The sequence below is a fragment of the Myotis daubentonii genome, chromosome 5 (assembly GCF_963259705.1).
Source record: "Myotis daubentonii chromosome 5, mMyoDau2.1, whole genome shotgun sequence".
Classification (NCBI taxonomy): Eukaryota; Metazoa; Chordata; class Mammalia; order Chiroptera; family Vespertilionidae; genus Myotis; species Myotis daubentonii.
Genome location: NC_081844.1, coordinates 59,349,213 through 59,368,770, shown reverse-complemented (window position 1 = coordinate 59,368,770; position 19,558 = coordinate 59,349,213). Strand labels below are relative to the sequence as shown.

Below are 19,558 nucleotides of genomic sequence, written 5' to 3'. Positions count from 1 at the left end.
ATCCCTCTCCCTTCCTCTCTGTAAAAAATCAATTAAGAAAAAAAAAAAAAAATATATATATATATATATATATATATATAAATAAAAAGTAGTGATTCAGGCCGTACCTGGTTTGGCTCAGTGGATAGAGCGTCGGCCTTCGGAGTGAAGGGTCCCAGGTTCAATTCCGGTCAAGGGCATGTACCTTGGTTGCGGGCACACCCCCAGTAGGGGGTGTGCAGGAGACAACTGATCGATGTTTCTAACTTTCTATCCCTCTCCCTTCCTCTTTGTAAAATAATCAATAAAATATATTTTTTTAAGAAGTAGTGATTCAGGAAGAAGCAGGTAGTTCAGCTCTCGACTCCGACAGTCACACCCCAGCTTTTCCTCCCGACAGCGTTGTGCTTGGACACGCAGCAAGGTGCTCTGTGCATACTTCATATTTTCACGCACAGAATATTAAAAAGACATTACGTACTCAAGGATCGAGATGTAGTGCAGTTAATATTTTTAAAAAACAAAAGTCAATATCTTTTCTAAAAAATGTGTTTCTTTTATATTGGAATGATTTTACTTGAAGCAGTGGTGACAGAAACTTCTATCTTATCCAGGTGATTGGGTTTTCTTTTTTCTCTGTTGGTTTTTAAGTCTTGTGTTAGTGCATCCATTTGGAGAAGTATTCGTTTATCTGAGTGGTGCTATCTAGGAGTCTGATAACTGAAGTTGTAATTCAGATACCAAGATAGGATCACTACAAGTGCTTTGAAGATTTGGGGTTAATTAGCAACAATTTTAACTATTAAAATAAAACATTAAGATATGTGTATTCAGGGTTCTCCAGAGAAACAAAATCAGTAGGATACAGATACAGATACAGACACAGACACAGATACAGATACAGATACAGATACAGACACAGATACAGATACAGATACAGATACAGATACAGATACAGATACAGATACAGATACAGACACAGACACAGACAGATAGATAGATAGATCAGAGGAGGTTTATTATAGGCTTTGGCTCACATGAGCCTAGAGGCTGAGGCATCTCACGACCTGCTGTCTGCAGACTGGAGAACCAGGAAAAGCTGGTGGTGTCACTCCCAGGCCTAGTCCAAGACCTGAGACCTAGGAGCACCCGTGTCCCAGGGCCGGAAAAGACACCTCAGTTCAAGCAAAAAGAAAAAGCAAATTTGCCCTTTCTTTGCCTTTGCATGATGCCCACCTGCATTAATGAGGGCAGCTTGCAGCCTCTCTACTCGGTCTGCAGTCCAAAGACCCTCCACAGACACATCCAGAAATAGCATTTACCATCCATCTAGGCATCCCTTAGCCCAGTCGAGGTGACACACACAGTTAGCTATCGCTCTGTGTTCGTCTACATCTAAATTTCTCTTCAGACATTTATGGCACACATACTCCTCCTCAGGAACTGAGTCCACCCAAGAACGACTGGCATGTAATAACAGCACAGTGTGCCACGTTGTATAATAGAAGCACGGACAGGGGGCGCAGCTAACTCTGACAAGCCTGAGAGTGGCCGCTCAGAAAGCTCACTCGGCTCACACATCTGGGCATTGTGTTCCAGTCTCCATGGTGGTGCAGACATACAGGTATGTTTCATTGTACAGAGGATTTAGATCAGTTTATAAGAAGATATACAATAAAGAGGAAAGTAGTACTAATAAAGTAGACCAGGGAAAACAAATTAAAATGGAAAGTCAAGGCTAGGAGGAAATTGAGCACATGTGTGTTCCATAAGTTACTGTGGTGCAGATATACTGCTGTGGGTAGTAACTATACATTTCTAGTCGTAGTCTGGATGGTTCTCTAAGGCTCTTGGTGAGGGAGGTGTGTATGACATTGGGATGAAGGAAGAATGTTTTAAAAGCTCTTAAGAGGTACATGTACCTGCGGGTGGGTGGTGGGGAAGAGCCACGGAGGCTGTTTGCAGAAGCTTCCTCGGGAGGGACGCCTGGGGTGAGGAGAGCGTCCCACCTGAGCACTGACTCTCGCTCAGTCCATCAGCGCTCCAGTCTCCATCCAGGTGGAAGTTCTGTTTTGACACAGTATTTAGTAGCTACTTCTGTCTCTTATCCAAGCTCAACACTCAGCCAAGTGGACATGGAGTTTAGATGGTGAATTGTTCTCCTAGATACTATCATTGGTGTTTGGCTTGTGTTTGATAATTTCATCATTGTCATTTACAATAATACTAGAACAGATGAGGTAATATAATCATGAGTAGGATTTTATATGCAGGTATGTATGTATGGATGGATTTATATATATATACATATATATATATTTAATAGGATATATATATATATATATATACATATATATATTTAATATGAGTTTTGTGTGTGTGTGTGTTTTAACATTTTATTGATTTCAGAGAGGAAAGGAGAGGGACAGAGAGCTAGAGACATCAATGATGAGAGAGAATCATTGGTGGGCTGCTTCCCACATGCCCCACACTGGGGATCGAGCCTGCAACCCAGGCATGTGCCCTGACCAGGGGTGGAACCATGACCTCCTGGTTTATAGGTCAACAATCAACCACTGAGCCACACCAGCCGGGCTATACCCAGATTTTTTAGTGGATTCCATATTTTAAAACTAAGGCAGAATGTGAAGTTTATTCTGATTTTTTAGTACATTATTTGGGGCATTGGTTTTGTGTGTTTTTATTAATAGATGAACAGATGGAAAGTTTTAGCAGCCACTAATTGTTATTTTTACATAAATTACATACATGGAAGCGGACATCTAGACAGTTATGTGATTTGTTTCTGAGTTGACATTTTCTTTTGCTAAATCTACTCCAATTTGAAATTTTAAGACTGTTTGCTACAGATTATACTAAGCATCTTTCTCCTACTTTTGCTTTCCTGACCTTTATCCTCTGTTTCATTCGTTTTTCTGTCTCTGCAACATTAGGTGGGCAAGAGCAGCTATTTTCAGATTTTGCTGGTTTATTTAAAGTTCAGCACTCTTCCATCCACCACTGCTGGTTTATAGCACCAAAGGAACCACAGCCCGTGTTAGAAGCAGAACACACACACACACACACACACACACACACACAATGATGGAAAAGAACAATTTTGAAAACCATAGAAAAGTATTTGTCATGATAAATGAAAGAAGTGGTGTATACACTGATTGCACTTATGTGAAAATTAAAGAGAATGCCTGGCTAATACTTCCAAGTCCGCCTTTGGGTGAGATAATATTGAGACCTATGAGTCGTGCTTTAGGGCTTATTTTGCCCACAGGTGGGTCATCCTCAGCCAGTGAGTTCTGGTCGGGTCGGGAACGTTTCATGTGGCCGGAGTGAAAGAGCCACAGGCGACTTGCCCGTGCTGACAGCGCCCGTGCTCTTGATGGACACTTGGGAAGGTGAGAGAAATGGAAGGCGAGGTGGGCTGATGTGGGACCTCGGGCTGAGGATCTCGGATTTCCTCGCAGCCTCCTTGCTACTAGGTACCAAAGGGCTCACGGAAAAGACTGGAGATGTCTTTCTGAAATGTATGTCCACCCCCTTGTCTTTTCCCATTTCAAAACGCGAATGTTCCCGTGAAAGACTCGGCATCAGGCCTCTGCCCTGATATTTGGGAAAATCAGATTCCTTTGGGGAGGGGTCAGGGGAGCAAAGAGAGGAAATTGATTGCAAAGAGCTGAGCTCACGGACTGTGGGCAGCTATAGGGTCCCATGAGCCCTGCGCTAATAGTCTCAAAGGGCCTGACGAGTGCTCTGGAGAGTTAAAAAGCCCAAATGTTAATTTGCCAGCGTGGCTGTGGATTCCTGTAGTCCTTCGATGCTGGTTTTGGGGTTAGTTTGAGAAGCTGCAGACTCCCGTTTCCCTGCCTTTAGCCTGTCTGGGCCTCCACAGTGTCAACAGGGATCTTCCCGGTGGGGAGGAGATGGGAGAGCAGCACTCACCTGCGTCTCACCCCTTCCCCTTGCATCAGCGGGACTTCTCCATCCCTGTGACCTTCAGCCCTGGCCTGCAGTGCCCCTCGGTACAGGTCTGCCTTTCCTAACACTAGGGCTGCCGCGGGTTATGCAACCAGAAGTCAGTAACTTCCCTGATAAAAGATCTAGAAAGATCTAGTCCTGGAAACACGGACTGTGTGTAAATACAAAGACCCAAGTCAACATAGGGCTGTCTGGCAATTTCCCCCCTCCAGTTCTTCGAACGGTTGTTTTATGCTCCGGAATCTTAGCACACCTTGACAATGGAAGGTCCGGTTTACGCTCTACCACACCCCTGCCTCATCTCTAAAACAGCTCTCCGAGGCATGCTGCTGTTCTCCATTCTTCACTCTTCCGCACGGAAAAGCCATTTCTGGTCTAAGGAGTAAGTGGTCTGGCTCATGTGGCCACATCACTGTCGCCTGACCATCTGCCTGCTTGGCTGTCCGGAATCTTCCGTCACAATAAGGCAGGAAGAGAGCCTGTGCTGCTTATAAGTGATATTGGGGCAACTTCTTGTAATCTAAAAGTAAACATATATAGGACAACCAAGCGGAATCGCCTTGTATGTTTTTTCCTTTATGTTTCCCTGTAATTTCCCTAAATCACATCAAGCTAGCGCTGTAGCAGATTCAGCAGGATTTTTTTCCTTTGAGCTTCTGTAAAGTTTACCCAAGGTCTAGTGGTGTGCGAGACAGGTATTTATGTAAAGATCAAGTCAGGCAGCAGTTGTGGGTAAATGCTGTTGAAATATGTAAGCTGTAGCTTTTACTTAGGAAAAAAAAGAACAGCTAATTTAAAAATGAGTTGTTTTGAAAAGAGAAAACTGATGGGAGCTTGTCATAAGGACTCAGGGGTGAGCCCCTGGCTAAATCAGACAGTTGAGCCGCACAGTAATCAAGGACAGAAATGAATTAGAAACCGTTGGGGGTAACAGTAGGACTCCATGCTGATAGTAAGTAAGTGGGGACGGGCGAGGAGGGCTCTTGCTCACTGAAGAATGCTGGTTGCCGACTGGTGAATGTGGAGCTTTTAGGAAATTTGGGACAAATACAATTATTCAAAGGAGATACCGATTTCTCTTTGGTCTGGAAAATCTCAGGTCAGAAGGCCTGGATTAAAATTCTGGCACTCGATATCTTTGACCTTGGGCCAGTTTCTTGTCCTCGTTGAGCTTGTGTTTCCTACCTGTGACACGGGGGGAGAACATATCTGCTGCCCAGGGTTGTGGCAGGGATTACACGGTAGAGGTACCCACAGGACCATTGCTGTGCAGCTAGGTTGTCACACAACTTGTCACTGGAGAGGCTAGAATTCAACTTCAAGTCCAACTTCACAATTCATGCTCTAACCCCACACTGTGCTGCTTCCCTTTAATCAATTTTTTTTCTCTTTCCCAAAGGGGCAGGGTACCCATAGTTTTTAGTAGGGGAGCATGTGACCAGAAATGCATGCATTTGGGGTTGATCATGGTAAATTGAGAGCGTCCACACCTGTGCTTCAAGTTTTCATGGAGCCTTGATTTATTTCCCGTTGGTCAAACTTTATCATTGACAACTAGTGTCTATTTCTCGGAATATTTTTAACAGAGTCAAATTTGAATTCCAAATGGGAACTGATTACATTCAACTGCATTTAGAAGTTAAGCCATGCTGCCAGGTGTGACTCCTGGGGATGGTTATTTCCATAAAAGTAGTCTTCGTGTAATAGTAACTATCCCACTGTGCTTACTATAGCCAAGGAACTTGTTAAAACATACCTGCGTGACATTGAGAGAGACTGCATACCACAGTGGTTAAAGCACCTAGGTTCTGAAGCCAAGCTGCCTGGGTTTGAATCCTGTCTCCGATGGTTACATATACATAGGCGAGTCATTTCACCTCTACACCTCAGCATCCACTTTTATAAAATGGAGGTAATGACAGCGCCTTTGTTACCGTTGTTAGGAGGATTAAAGGGGTAATATTTACTACAGCACTAGGCATATAGTATAAGCACTATATAAATGTTAAATTTAAAAAATCTGAGAAAATACTATTCCATTTTACTAGTGAGAGGTGAGGTTTAAAGAATAAATTGAAAATGTGCCCAAGTGAGCAAAGGATACAGAGTATGACACTAGCAGATGGAAGCTGTGAGAAGCTTGAAAAGGCTGGGTGAGAGTGGGGTGAGATTGGGGCAGGAATCTGGACAGGGTCATGGGGTTGTAGAGGATGGACTGTGGGTGTGTAGCTCACAGACAAGAGTTGTTTCAAGGAATCTGGCCTGGAATGATCTAGGACGTCGGGCTCTCAGAAGTTGAGTTTGATTTAGATTTTCTTTGACGTAAATTTCATGGCTTTCTTAAAACTTCAAGATGCTGTTGTTAGTGAATACAATTTATTTCTCTGCTTATATTCAAATTGTGTTCACATGTTTGTCTTCTATTCATGTATTTGTGCTCAAGAGTAATGGATGTTTGCTTAGAAAAAAAATACTACAAAGTTGCTACATTTAGGCAAAACCATCTTAATTTTTAAAAGATGCCTCCCACCCAAAGAAAACCCAATCAAAAAAGTGGAGGAGAACTTTATAAACAACTTCTACAATCTCTTCCCAGTTTTGTAGCACTGAGTAATGTAGTCTGGTGGTTATGACCTTGCTTCAAACTCTGGCCCTCAGGGTAGCAGCTGTGTAACGGTGGCTGTGCTGCTGAGCTGGGCTGAGTCAGCTTCCTCCTGTGTTGCGAGGGTTCAGCCATCTCTTGGAAACTCCACGTGGGGAAGGACAGTGGTTGTCCCTCTGCGGTGCCCTGCACAGTGCCTCGCCCGCAGTTCGTGTTCCATGGGTGTATGTGTCATGCTCAGTGAACTTTATCTAATACTAGAGGCCTGGTGCATGCAATTTATGTACTCAGCGGGGGGTGGGGATCCCCTCAACCCAGTCTGCATCCTCTCACAGTCTGAGAGCCCTCGGGGGATGTCCGACTGCCAGCTTAGGCCCACTCCCCATGGGCAGTCGGACATCCTTAGCTCTGCAGCGGAGGTGGGAAAGGCTCCTGCCACCGCCAGATTATGAGAGGGCTCAGGCCAGGCCAAGAGACCCCACCAGTGCACGATAGGGGTTAGGAAGGGATGTGGGAGATTGGCCAGTCGGGGAGGGACAAAGGTAAGGCTCCAGGGCCTGTCTGGCCCATCTCGCTCAGTCCCAATCAGCCAGACGCCAGCAGCAAGCTAACCTACCGGTCAGAGTGTCTGCCCCCTGGTGGTCAGTGCATGTCATAGCAAGCAGTTGAGCAGCCTTAGCATATCATTAGCATATTACACTTTGATTGGTTGAACGAACAACTGGACACTTTAGCATATTAGGCTTTTATTATATAGGATTATTTCAGATCTCCCCTGCCATCGCCTCACCACCAATAAGCAAACAAAAAGATCAAGTGACACCACTTAGGGATATATATTTTTAATTTAACCTCCATTAAAGGTTCTGAGAATCTTAGTGTAAAATTTTTCTGATATATCCTGAGATCGGATTTTTACTTCCTACATATGCTGTATGTGATGCTGTTAACATCTAAGTGGTCTTGTCCTCTCCGTCACTTCGTACTTAAAATGTTTCTGTGCTTGTCACTGGACACACGTTGTCTAGGGCCATATGTCTGGTATCAATATTACACTGGGCACAGCTGCTTTGCCCGCTTGTGCCTTTCCCCCTTCAACCTGTCTTCAAATGAGAACTGCTGCCGCTGGACTGGCTGTCGGGCCATTCTTGATTAGCCCCGGCCACCTTTCCACTCATAGGTGACCTCAGTGGTGTGTCCTGAGACCCAGCCGAGACACAGTCGGCACTGAACTCCGAATGCGGTGGAGCTGCAGATGCAGGCGCGGCAGCATTATCATCAGCCAGGAGACTTGCACAGCGGGCAGGGAGGGCCCTGGAGTTCAAGTCCCTTGCTTTTGTGTGTGAGGAAGTTGAGACTCTGAGAAGTCAAGTGATTTGCTCAAAGTCACAAAAGTAATTATTATCATAGCCAGGACCAGAACTCGGGTGTCTGGACTCCTCACCTAAATGCCTGTTCCGAGTCTTCAGAACTAAAAGGTGTTCATGTGCCCCTGGCTAGCAGATAGCTCTTTTCCATTACATCTGTGTCGACAGACGCAGGCAAGGACCTGGCAGCGTTGCTATAGAACTCTCTCCTGTGTTCAAAGAAAGTGTGTCCATAAACGTTTGGTGGGTCACTTGTGGGCCTTAGTCTGGTTGCTGCACAGCTTTACTACTGACAACGTGGGTGTTGAGCGTTGGGGTTGGAACGTGTGGATTTCCTATTTACTCGGTTACATATTTACTGACAACGTGGTGATCCAATTTCAGACCGTACTTCCCAATCTCGGAAAAGCTCCCCGGTCTAGAGGGTGTACGGGATGCCCTCCAGGATCTAGAGGGTGTATGGATGCTTTCCAAAGCTCAGCCCCTCTTTCCAATTTTAGCTGTTTCTTTTTCATTCCTCCTCCTTGTGCCTTGGCAACGCAGAAAAGCCGAGTCCAACAGCAGAATCACAAATGTCTCCTGAAACTCGCTTCCTGGAACGAAAATATCTCCTGAAACTTTCTTAGTTTGTTTTTTTCTAACCAAAAAGGGGTTTTATTTATTTATTTTTTTTAACCGAAAGAGATGCATAAACACTTTGAAAAGCAGAGGTGCCTCACTGAGAAAAGGCAGAAATCTGATTTCCCCCTCCTGAGAGGTCAGGAAAAGAAAGGAAGAACGCTTTTCCTCCTTCTAAAGGCACGCAGCAATGGGAGATTTTCAAGGGACCGAGGGGGGGGTGGTGAAATCCCCGAGGAGGAGCCTTTTCTCTTCCAGAATGCCTCTGCGGAGGGGGTGTGGAGCTAGCTTAGGGTTTTTACCAGGATTAGAACTCCCGAAAATATAGGAGCAACACACACAGTCTGATTTTAAAATGATTCATATAAAAAAGAAACATACGGGTGTAAAGAAAGCGTTTTAATATTGGCTGCTTCTTTCAAAGGAGATTCTTTGCATTCAAATGAACCAGTGGGAGCCGCCCTCAAAGGGAAGCCGCAGCCACAGTCCTTCTGTGACGCTGCCAAGCAGGAGTGGCCCTATTCAGGGCTCTGCAGACAAGGGCCCCCGGGAGACACCGTGCTCCCAGATTTCTGTTTCCATAAAATGGAAATAGCCTGACACACGGAAAGAAAAGATTAAGAGGAAGGCATTCCTCACCCTGTCTTCCTGTTTCTGACCTGAGTCAGGCCTAGAGTTTGCAAATCCTCATTCCGTTTTTTAAAAATAGTTATTACACTATTATTAACCGTATTCCCTATGCTGTACTGGGCCAGGCCCTTGCCTGTGTTCATCGACACAGACCTAATGGAAAATAGCCAGCTGCTACCCTGTGGTACCTAAACGCTCATTCTTGGAGCTGGATCGTCACCCTCCCACCACCACCACCACCCCGCTCCAAGAAATAAGAATCCCATGTAGATGTGTTTAAACGTGGATAATTAGTCTGGATGCTTATTCTTTCCTTGTCCACCAGTAGAAAACAGATTGCTTAATCTCTTCCCTGAAATATTGCTGAAGGGAAAGGAACAAGCACTGGGTGGGGTGGAGAGAAATGTCTAGACGAGCAGCTGCATTGTCCTGTAGGTGCCACACAGGTGAGAGGAGCTTGTGTGTGTGATGTGGGGGGAAAGGGGGACTTACCCCTGCCTCACCAGCTTCCGGGTACCTCTTCCACAGTAATGCTTCTTTCGAGGGCTGGCCGCTGCCCCAGACCCCAGGCTCATCTCTTCCCTCTTCTGAAATGACTTCATTATTGTTTGTAGTTTGAAGAGCCATAGTATTTATTGTTCAAACCAGGACACTTTTGAGCGCGACAAGGGTCACCTGTGAATAATTCCATCAGAGAACAGGTGCACATTGGGACTGTCCCAGGCAAACCAGAACATAGAGACACCCTACTTAGAGAAGTTGTCAGATGAAACAGATCAGGTTTGATAATGATTCACTTATTATCCATCATCAGGGAGTTAGGTGCTTATCATAACTGAGCTTATTAAATTAGAGTTTTCTCCTTTAAATGGAGTGACCTTAACTTTAATTTGTCCAGAGACATTCTGGAATTTGTTCTATTCATCCATGTCTTAAGCAGGCTGTATAGAACAGAGTGTAGCATTCCTAGACACCTTGAGTCTTTGAGGCCGTAGGACACCACGGTTGAGAGCGCACATTGCCTTCCCAACTCTTGAAACTTTCTATGTGACTTCAGGTGAGTACCCCTCAGCACTCTTATTTGCAAAGTGGTGTGATGTGTTAAGCATGGTTCTAGGCTTATAGCAAATAATTATAATCGTGTCCATGTGAATTTTGTGTAATACAGTGATCCCCTAAAATCAACCTGATATGTTTTTCCTTGCTTCCACATAAATCCTCTTAGTTCTAGAGTTTAGCTTGATATCTTATCTGTCTCCCTCCTTGCTATCATCAGCCACTTTTTACTGCAGTTTTCTGAGAATTGTGACACTGAGTAAATAGGAAATCCACACATCCCAACCAGTGTGCCATAATTGCATACCCAAAGCCATGGGTAACATGGACCGTCTTCCTGGAGTGTCAGTTTTACTTGATTGTAAGTTATGTAAAGTATTTTTGTATTTGAGAAGTAGAGAGGAGTAGAGCATAACCATAAAATATATGTGACTTTGGTGAGATAGAGAAAAATTTCAGTGCCATTCCATAATTCCAGGGGAGCCGCTGGGACCCCTGATTAGTATCTTCTCCTCTGTCACTGACGTTTACTTGGGTGGAAAATGTTGAGAAAGACTGGGGACATGTCTCTCGGAAAGACTGTGTATCTTTCTGTTCTGCTTACTAACTCTTAACGGGGCCATATGACACCCTGTATGTCTCCAGTGTCATCTCCACTTTAACACCAGGCTTTCTGCAGCTCTTTCCCTTCAGTATCTTCGGTTGGTTTTCACTGTGAGAGCTGACGTATCTGTGCCAAGAACTGGAATTCCTTTCCTGGATGAGGATTCTGAGTTGGGAGACGTACATTTAGAGCCCCCAAAGTAGAGCTAGTGGGAAAAACCGTTTTAGTTGGGGAATGTACTATGGAGAGCTCAGAGGAAGAACCTTGAAGACGGGAATGGAAAAGGAATAGATAATAGGACATTTTAGCCATTTAAAAAAATCAGTAAAGGACCATTTTAAATTGCCTCTTTACATTCCTTTTTTGAATGTTTTATTGAGGAAAGCTTGGCATAGAATACACTACACATTTTTAAAACGTCCAGTGTGGTTAGTGTTGGTGTATACCTCTGAAAACATCACCATAACCTGGATCATGGACATACTCATCACCCACACAAGTTCACTCCTGCACCTTTGCAGTCTCTCCCTCCAGCCCCTGGCCTCTTCCCCAGGAAACTACTGGTCTGCTTTGTGTCACCATACATTGGTTTGCATGTGCATGAAATCATATAGCTTGCACTCTTTGTCAGCCTTCTTGCAGCATATTACCTGGAGCTTCATTCATGTTGTGTGAATCAATATTTCATTCCTTTTTGTTGCTGAGTAGTGTTCTACTGAATGGATATGTAACGGGATTACAAGTGGATACTTCCTTAAACACACACACACACACACACACACACACACACACACACACACACACACCCCCTTAGTCCTATAGTCCTAAAGTCAGCTTTTTTTTTTTTTAACTTTTTTATTGAATTTATTGGGCTGATATTGGTTAATAAAATTGCATAGGTTTCAGGAGTAAAATTCTAGAATACATCATCTGTATATTGTATTGTGTGTTCATCACCCCAAGTCAAGTCTCCTTCTGTCACCCTTTCTCTCTCCTATTAAAGTCAGCTTCTTAATGGGGAAACAGTAGAGGCATTTTCACCAAGGTTAAGAATAAGTCAAGGAAGTTAACTATCTTTACTACTTTTTAACATTATATTGGCAGTACTCACCAATGCAATTAGACAAGAGAAAACAGCTGAAACGGGAAAATTAAAACTGTATTTGTTGGTGACATGATCATTTATCTTGAGAGCTCTCTAATGAATCAAAGGTAAAACTAACTCAGACAACAAAAGAAGTCACCCAGGTAGTAGGAAATAAAAAGGTAACAGAAATATCATAAATATCAATAACCATATATGTCATTACCAATTAGAAGATATAATGGAAGAGAAAACCCCATTTAAAATAGCAGCAGAAAAGATAAAACACTTAAGAATAAATTTAACGAGAAATTTAAAACCTATGGTCAGTGTTATAGATTGAATTGTGACCCTCCCCCTCCCCCTCCCCCCAATTTATATATTGGAACCCCAATCATAAGTACCTCAGAGTGTGACTGTATTCGGAGATAGGGCCTTTAAAAAGTTAAAATTAGGCCATTGGAGTGAGCTCTAATCCAAGCCGACTGGTGTTCTTATTAGAAGAGCAGATTAGGACATACAGAGAGACACTAGGGGGAAAAGCGATATGAGGACACAGCAAGAAAGTGCTCAACTGCAAGCCAAGAGGAGAGGCCTCAGGAGAAACCTTGACCTCGGAACTCCAGCCTCCAGAACTTTGAGTAAATAAATTTCTGTTGTTTAAGCACTCGGTCTGTGGTATTTTGTTACGGCAGCCCTCACAAACTCATACAGACCAGAACTATAGAACACTCCTGAAATACACAGAAGTAGTCTTGAGCAGACCTTCCTAGTTCTTGACTAGGACACTTCAACATAATCAAGACATTCATTCTTAGTAAGGTAATGTATAAATATAATATGTTCCCAATCAAAGTACCAATAATACCTTTTTTTCTGAAAGCAGACAAAGTGATAAGTAAAGTTCATATGGAAAAGTAAGCATGCAGCATTGAAAACGAAGAACTGTGAGAGGGGACTAGCCCTGTCTATATTAAAACATACTATAAAGCCTCTATAATTAAAACAGAGCGGTATTGGGGCACAGACTAGAATAGAATGGAATGGAATGCCTAAAAACAGACCCTAACATGTATGGAACTTTATGAGAAAAGTGGTATCTCCAGTCACTGGGACAAAGATGGGCTTTTTAATGGTGTTGGGGCAACTGGCTAGCCATTTGGAAAAAGATGAAATTAGATCTGTTCCTCCTACTATAAATAAAACTGCACTCCAAATGGATCAGAGCTCTAAGTAAAATAAGAAACTTTATATGCACTCCAAGAATACATGGGTGAATTCCTCCTTACGATCTGGGTGTAGGAGTGAGCTTTCTATGAATCAAAATCCACATACAGTAAAATAAATTATTGATAAATTTGCAGCCCAAAAATAAACTTGCACAGAAGCAAAATCAAGACAGGTTGTGATAAAGTATTTGTGACATATAAATATATCATGGGTTGACATCTCTAATATATATTTTTAAATGAAAAATTACCCCAAAATGGGCAAAGGACACAAGCTGACAATTCACACACACACACACACACACACACACACACACACACACGATATTAAAATGTCCTCTGAACTATCAACTTTCACCATACTAAGAGAAATGTAAATTAAAATTGCACCAAAATACCATTTGTCACCCATCAGAGTGTCCAAAAAAAATCAAAAGCTTGACAACATAGTCTGTCCTGGAAGCTGTGGGGAAAAAGTCATCCTCATATGTTGCTGGTGGCAATGCAAAATGCTGCCACCCTAATAAGGGGTACTCGACAATAGCAAAATAATACCTGCATTTACCCTTTCACCCAGGATTTCCATGTCTAGGAATTTATCCTGGAGCTACACCTTGCACAGTACAACATATATGTGCTGGCTTATTCATTGCAGTATTATATCTGATGGTAAAATATTGTAAACTATGTAAATTCCCAGCCATGGGAGATTGGTTGAATAAACGATGGTGTTATTAGCTGTAAAGACAAATGAGGAAGATCTTTATAAATTAAAGTGAAGTTAATTCTAGGATATAGTGAGAAAAAGCATAGTAGGCTGACTTTCATTTTTAGGAATAAAAATGAAGTAAGAGAGCATATATTTATCCTGGCTGGTGTGCTCAGTGGTTGGAGTGTTGGCCCGCACACCAAAAGGTCTTGAGTTTGATTACCGGTCAAGGGCACACACCCGGGTTGCAGGCTTAATCCATGGCCCCAGTGGGGGGCACATTCGAGAGGAAGCCAATTGATGTGTTTCACATTGATGTTTCTCTCTCTCTCTCTCTCTCTCTCTCTCTCTCTCTCTCTCTCTCCCCCCCCCCCTTCTTCCCTTCCACTCTCTCTAAAAATCAGTGGGGAAAAATGGCCTCGGGTGAGGATTAGCAACAAAAAAAGAAAATTAAAAGAAAGAAAGCATATATTTATGTATTTTATTTTTTTTAAAGGAAGGATAAATCAGAAAAAAAATGAAATTGATTATCCTCTGAGGAGGTTAGGTGGAGGGACTGAGTAAATAATTGTAATATATATGCATAATAAGATGCTATACACACCATGGGTGGGTTTCACAGACATAATGCTGAACCAAAGAAGCTAGATACATGAGTCTGTATGATTTCATTTATATGAAGATTTGTGCATTTTAGGGTAGATGTGTGATACATCAATACATTTTTTAAGTTTATTAAAAGATACCTGTACCTATGTCAGCAGTGGCAAAATCATCTCAATAGTCAGAGGGGAGGAAAAACGTCATTTTTCTTGTCAAGTTCATCGGATGCTAATTTATTGTAGCTGGTAGCGCACTTCTCCCAGTGATTAGCAAAAGCTGGTCAGGCTCACCTGTAATGTCCACTAAGGATAGCCCTGTGCCTGGGAGCCAGACCACTGCACACCACACAGCAGTTACCGGAACACTGTGCAGAGTATCAGCTTGGGGTGCAGGGGTGTGTGTGTGTGTGTGTGTGTGTGTGTGTGTGTGTGTGTGTGTGTTGGGGGTTAGGGGTCCTCTGAAGGGTTAAAATGGAGAATTGATTCAAATTGCTGTCTGGTGCTACCTTTGTAGGGAGGGGTACAGAGGCCAATATTTGCCCCCTTTGAAAGGTACCAATCAGAAATGAGGCAATAGCTAGATGACCAAACAAGGCAAGTTGTAAAGTGGTAACTTACCATAAGCTGCAGCAGCTAAAAGAAAAAGAGAATGTTTGATTGCATAAACAATTTAAAGGCAGTGGACTATTTCATAGCATGAGTTTATTTTGGAATATAGATTTCTTTTGGTGTAGGGTGAGCCTTTAAGACTGTCGGAAATTTTTTGTTCAACAAAACAAAGTAGATTACACTTCAGGTGGCTATTGAAAGGTAAAAGGAGGACTTATTCTTTTAATGACTTGGTTTGGGCAGATTCCATCACTGTGCTTAAAAGAAAATACATTTATTTATTGTATTAACAGGGTTTGTTTCTAAGGGGCCCAATAGTAGGGACATCACATTGCTACAGGATTATGTAAAATTTAAGATACAGCGTATGAGAAACTTTTAACATTTTTCAGCTCATGAATAAGTGATGATCCAAGTGTTAAGAGCACTTTTTCCCCCCTGTAGAAATGTTAGAAATTATGGATAAATTCCCTGGATAGCCCTCAAAAATCTACTTAATTCCTAAAGCCTCTAAGTATTGTTTCATTGGGAAAATAAATTCTGAATCCTAACTCCCAGCAACAATAACAGATTTTAAATGTCTTCCTCTCTCCTCCCATACAGTTTACCAAATGGGTTGTTTTTGTCTTTCTAGCCAAGGCCACGGAACAGCAGGGATTCCAAGGGCCTTTGTTACTGGGGAGAGCCATCTGGTGACCCTGGCAGGAAGCTAGGCTCTAACCCTGGTGAGGGCTCTGTTTGCCAGCCCTTCCCCTGGACTCTCGTGTACTTGTAGGGGCTCTGCTGCTGGAGATTTCCGACCATGCTAATTATTAACTCCTTAGGCTCCTCACACACAGAGCTTTGAGGCATGGCTTGTTTTCTTTCCTTCTCTACTGATACAAACAGTTTTGGCCTTAAGTATTCACCTAGCAAAATGTGGATTGTATAAAATGTCTTTTTTTTTTTAACCTACCAGGTAGTAAATAGGATGACTGATAAGTGGGTAAATACACTAAGATCCTTAGAGAAAAGATGTTCCCAAGGTACAGTCATGTACCTCAGAACACTCTTGGTCAACAACAGACCACACATATCCAATATAATCCTATATAAGAAAAGGCTAATATGCGAATCAGCCGAACGGGGGAACAACCGGTTGCTAGGATGCGCACAGACTACCAGGGGGCAGACACTCAACACAGGAGCTGCCCCCTGGTGGTCAATGTGCTCCCACGGGGGGGGGGGGGGGAGTGGGGGGGGGCGCCGCTCAGCTGGGAGCCTCTCCTGTCTCTGTCTCCGTAGCAGCGCTAAGGATGTCCGACATCCCCCAAGGGCTCCCGGACTGCGGGAGGGCGCAGGCCGGGCTGAGGGACCGCTTGCCCCCCCCCCCAAACCCCACCCCACCCCCCGAATGAATTTCGTGCACTGGGCCTCTAGTGTAAGATTATAATGGAGATGAAAACTTCCTGTCGCCTAGTAACATCATAGTGGTTGTGATGCGGTAGCAAAACGCATTCCTCACATGCTTGTAATGACGCTGGTGTAAACAAACCTACTGGCCTGCCAGTCATATTAACGCCCATGCCATTACAGTGTTCCCTGTTATTAAGCGGCATGTGACTATATGACTAGGACAGGGGTGGGCAAACTTTTTGACTCGAGGGCCACAATGGGTTCTTAAACTGGACCGGAGGGCCGGAACAAAAGCATGGATGGAGTGTTTGTGTGAACTAATATAAATTCAAAGTAAACATCATTACATAAAAGGGTACGGTCTTTTTTTTCAATAGTTTTATTCATTTCAAACGGGCCGGATCCGGCCCGCGGGCCGTAGTTTGCCCACAGCTGGACTAGGAGGACACAACTTAAAGTCTGTCCCACAAAATATCCTATTTTGTCCAATTAACTGTCTTCATTGGCATTTGGATTTATACTGTTCACTGATTTTACCCTCTCACCTTTATTCACTTCCTTTTGGTTTAAAGTGAGTTGGGTCCATTTAAAACATGTATGGTGAATAATTCATATCATTAATAGGCATTATTAACTCTTAAATGTCAAGTCTTATCAGCCAGGGATATAAAGTGGACTCGTCAGTGATGACATATGCATGCTCTTAATTGTGCTTTGGTTTTTAGTAAATGAAACAGTTGAGAATAGGGGAGCCATAACTTGTTAACCCACATGGATGTATTTTGCAGACTTTCCCCAACAGTCTGTCACTGCCGCTCATCTTCACCATAAGTCTCCAGTGATTCTAAAGGGACAGTATTTTTTTTAGCGCATTTGTTCCTGAGTGAAAAATGGCTTTTCATTTGGATGGCGCTTTCGAGTGGGCAGCAGGGCAGGGTTCAGATAATTTGTTATGTACAGGTTATGCTACAACTTTATCGCGATGTTGTTATAGATTTCCATCATTCTCATTTTTGTCTTTTTCTTTTTTTTCCAGTTCTTCCTCCAGTGCTGGTCCCGAGACACAGTGAATATAACCCTCAGCACAGCCTCTTAGCTCAGTTCCGCAACTTAGGACAAAATGAGCCTCACATGCCACTCAACGCCACTTTTCCGGATTCTTTCCAGCAGCCCAACAGCCACCCGTTCCCTCACTCCCCCAACAGCAGCTACCCCAACTCTCCCGGAAGCAGCAGTAGCACCTACCCTCATTCTCCCACCAGCTCTGACCCAGGAAGCCCTTTTCAGATGCCAGGTAGGTTGCACTGTTGGGGGCTGTTCTGTGGGCAGTTCCCACAGTGTTATCACAGTGTGGGGAGAAGCTGGTGTGCCTGGAGGGAGAGGGTGTCCGCTCTGGTACATGGCCCTGTGCTCCAGGGCTCAGGACCCGACTGGTTGAAAGAAGACCTCATCGCTAAGTCATAGGCACATGTCTTGTTTTATTTGTCAGGCACAGATGCTCAAATAAGTTTTATGTTTTTATTCTGAAGGGCTTCGAAACAGCTGCATCTTTCTGGGCGTGGCATCATTGTTAACAGTCTTTGCTCTTGATAAAAGGAAGAGAAAAATAGTGTATTGCACACATTTGCTTTAGGAGAAACACAGGCTCCATCAGCATCATTTCATACGTGGAATTAAAACCCCTGCTGCAAGTGCAACCTCAGAAAAGATATTTCCTGAGGGATCACAGTCCCCTTCTTAATTAAATTCATTTAAGGGGTGATGTAATCCCAAGAAACATATACTTTAACAACAAAGGAATTGCAACAGATGTACTGGAAACCATCTGCTTGTTTAACTTAGCAAAGACAGAAAACAATTATCCTCCTTTTTCAGACTTAACTGATGGTGTAATATTTATCAGAATAGATGATTAATTAGGACATTTTGTTTGTCAAGTTAATAGGTTAATAAGCCAGCACCTCAGAGACCAAAAATGATTAGTAACGAATTTCTTGCCAGTAGACCTCAAGAAACATAGTCGAAATAAAGATATACTTGGCATCTGCATACTTAACCTCTATGAACGAGTGGGCAAGCATGTTCATTGGGCCACTGAAATGTTTTTTGTTTTTTTTTTAAGTAAATTTGAATTCGACATCAGCATGGGTATGTCCTCAAAAATTGAAAAGTGGTCCACACTTGATATTGCTATCTGGAATTTATGTATCTATTGCTTCCTTTTATTTTAAGCCTGGTTACTTTGCCTTGTTTTGCTTGGTTTTCAATGCAAAACTGTTTCAGATGAGGGTGGGAGATTGACTAGTTTAAAAAAATCAAGCTAATAGCATCTGGTGACTTCTATCCACACCCTTTCAGACCCTTTGTGTGTGGTGAACAGGATAATAGGGAGGAGATAACTTCAGAAGGCTTTTGAGCAGTGGCAAACCGGGGTGGGTCCAAGGGTGAAAAACTTGAAGGTTATTGCTTGGATGTACACTTCTTCCCCGGCTGCCGAGGGATGGAGGCTCAGGCCCAGCAGGGGAAATGTGAAGAAGAGGAGGTGGAGGAGGCACTTGTGGGGACAGTGGGCACCACCGGTGGCGTCTGGTCCCTCTCAGTGGTGCTGATGCCGTGGGTTGCCCATGAAGTGTCACCTGTGTGTTTGGAGAAATGTGTTGTCTTTGGTCTCGGGGGAGGCTGTCTTCCTTCCTGACTGGAAGTGAAGCCAAGTCAGTGTTCCAGGTGCAGGGAAGAAGCCGAATTAAAAGAAGCTGGAGAAGGGTGAAAAAGGCAGCTGGATAAGGTCCCCACAGCCCTGTCTTTGTGCTCCGAGCCCTTGCTCGTTAACAGCTGGACTGTGGGAAGTCACTGGGTGCTGTGATTCAACCTTGGAACAGTCAGTCTTGGGAAATCGCTGCGGAACTCTAGTGGAGCCCAGTTAGTATTTGCATTTGAGGGTTGCCCGAGTGGTCTAGGGGACTTACCTAAGTTAGCGTGGGTCCCTAGGGTGAGACTTTGTTCCCTGCTCTGCCCCGTGTGCCCCATGGGCTCACGCTAGCCAGGGAGTAACTTGTTTTTGGGAAAACCATGCTCTTT

At 43.5% G+C, this 19,558-nt stretch overlaps 1 protein-coding gene across 3 annotated transcripts in view; it reads left to right on the top strand.

The window, feature by feature from the left end:
- The window catches only part of SMAD1 (SMAD family member 1), a 68,603-nt gene that overhangs the window by 34,329 nt on the left and 14,716 nt on the right, over positions 1-19,558 (top strand). For all 3 annotated transcript variants that reach the window (XM_059697910.1, XM_059697913.1, XM_059697911.1), the window contains exon 3: positions 17,517-17,774. In XM_059697910.1, the coding sequence (XP_059553893.1) occupies positions 17,517-17,774 (258 nt within the window). The remainder of the gene's footprint in view (positions 1-17,516; positions 17,775-19,558) is intronic.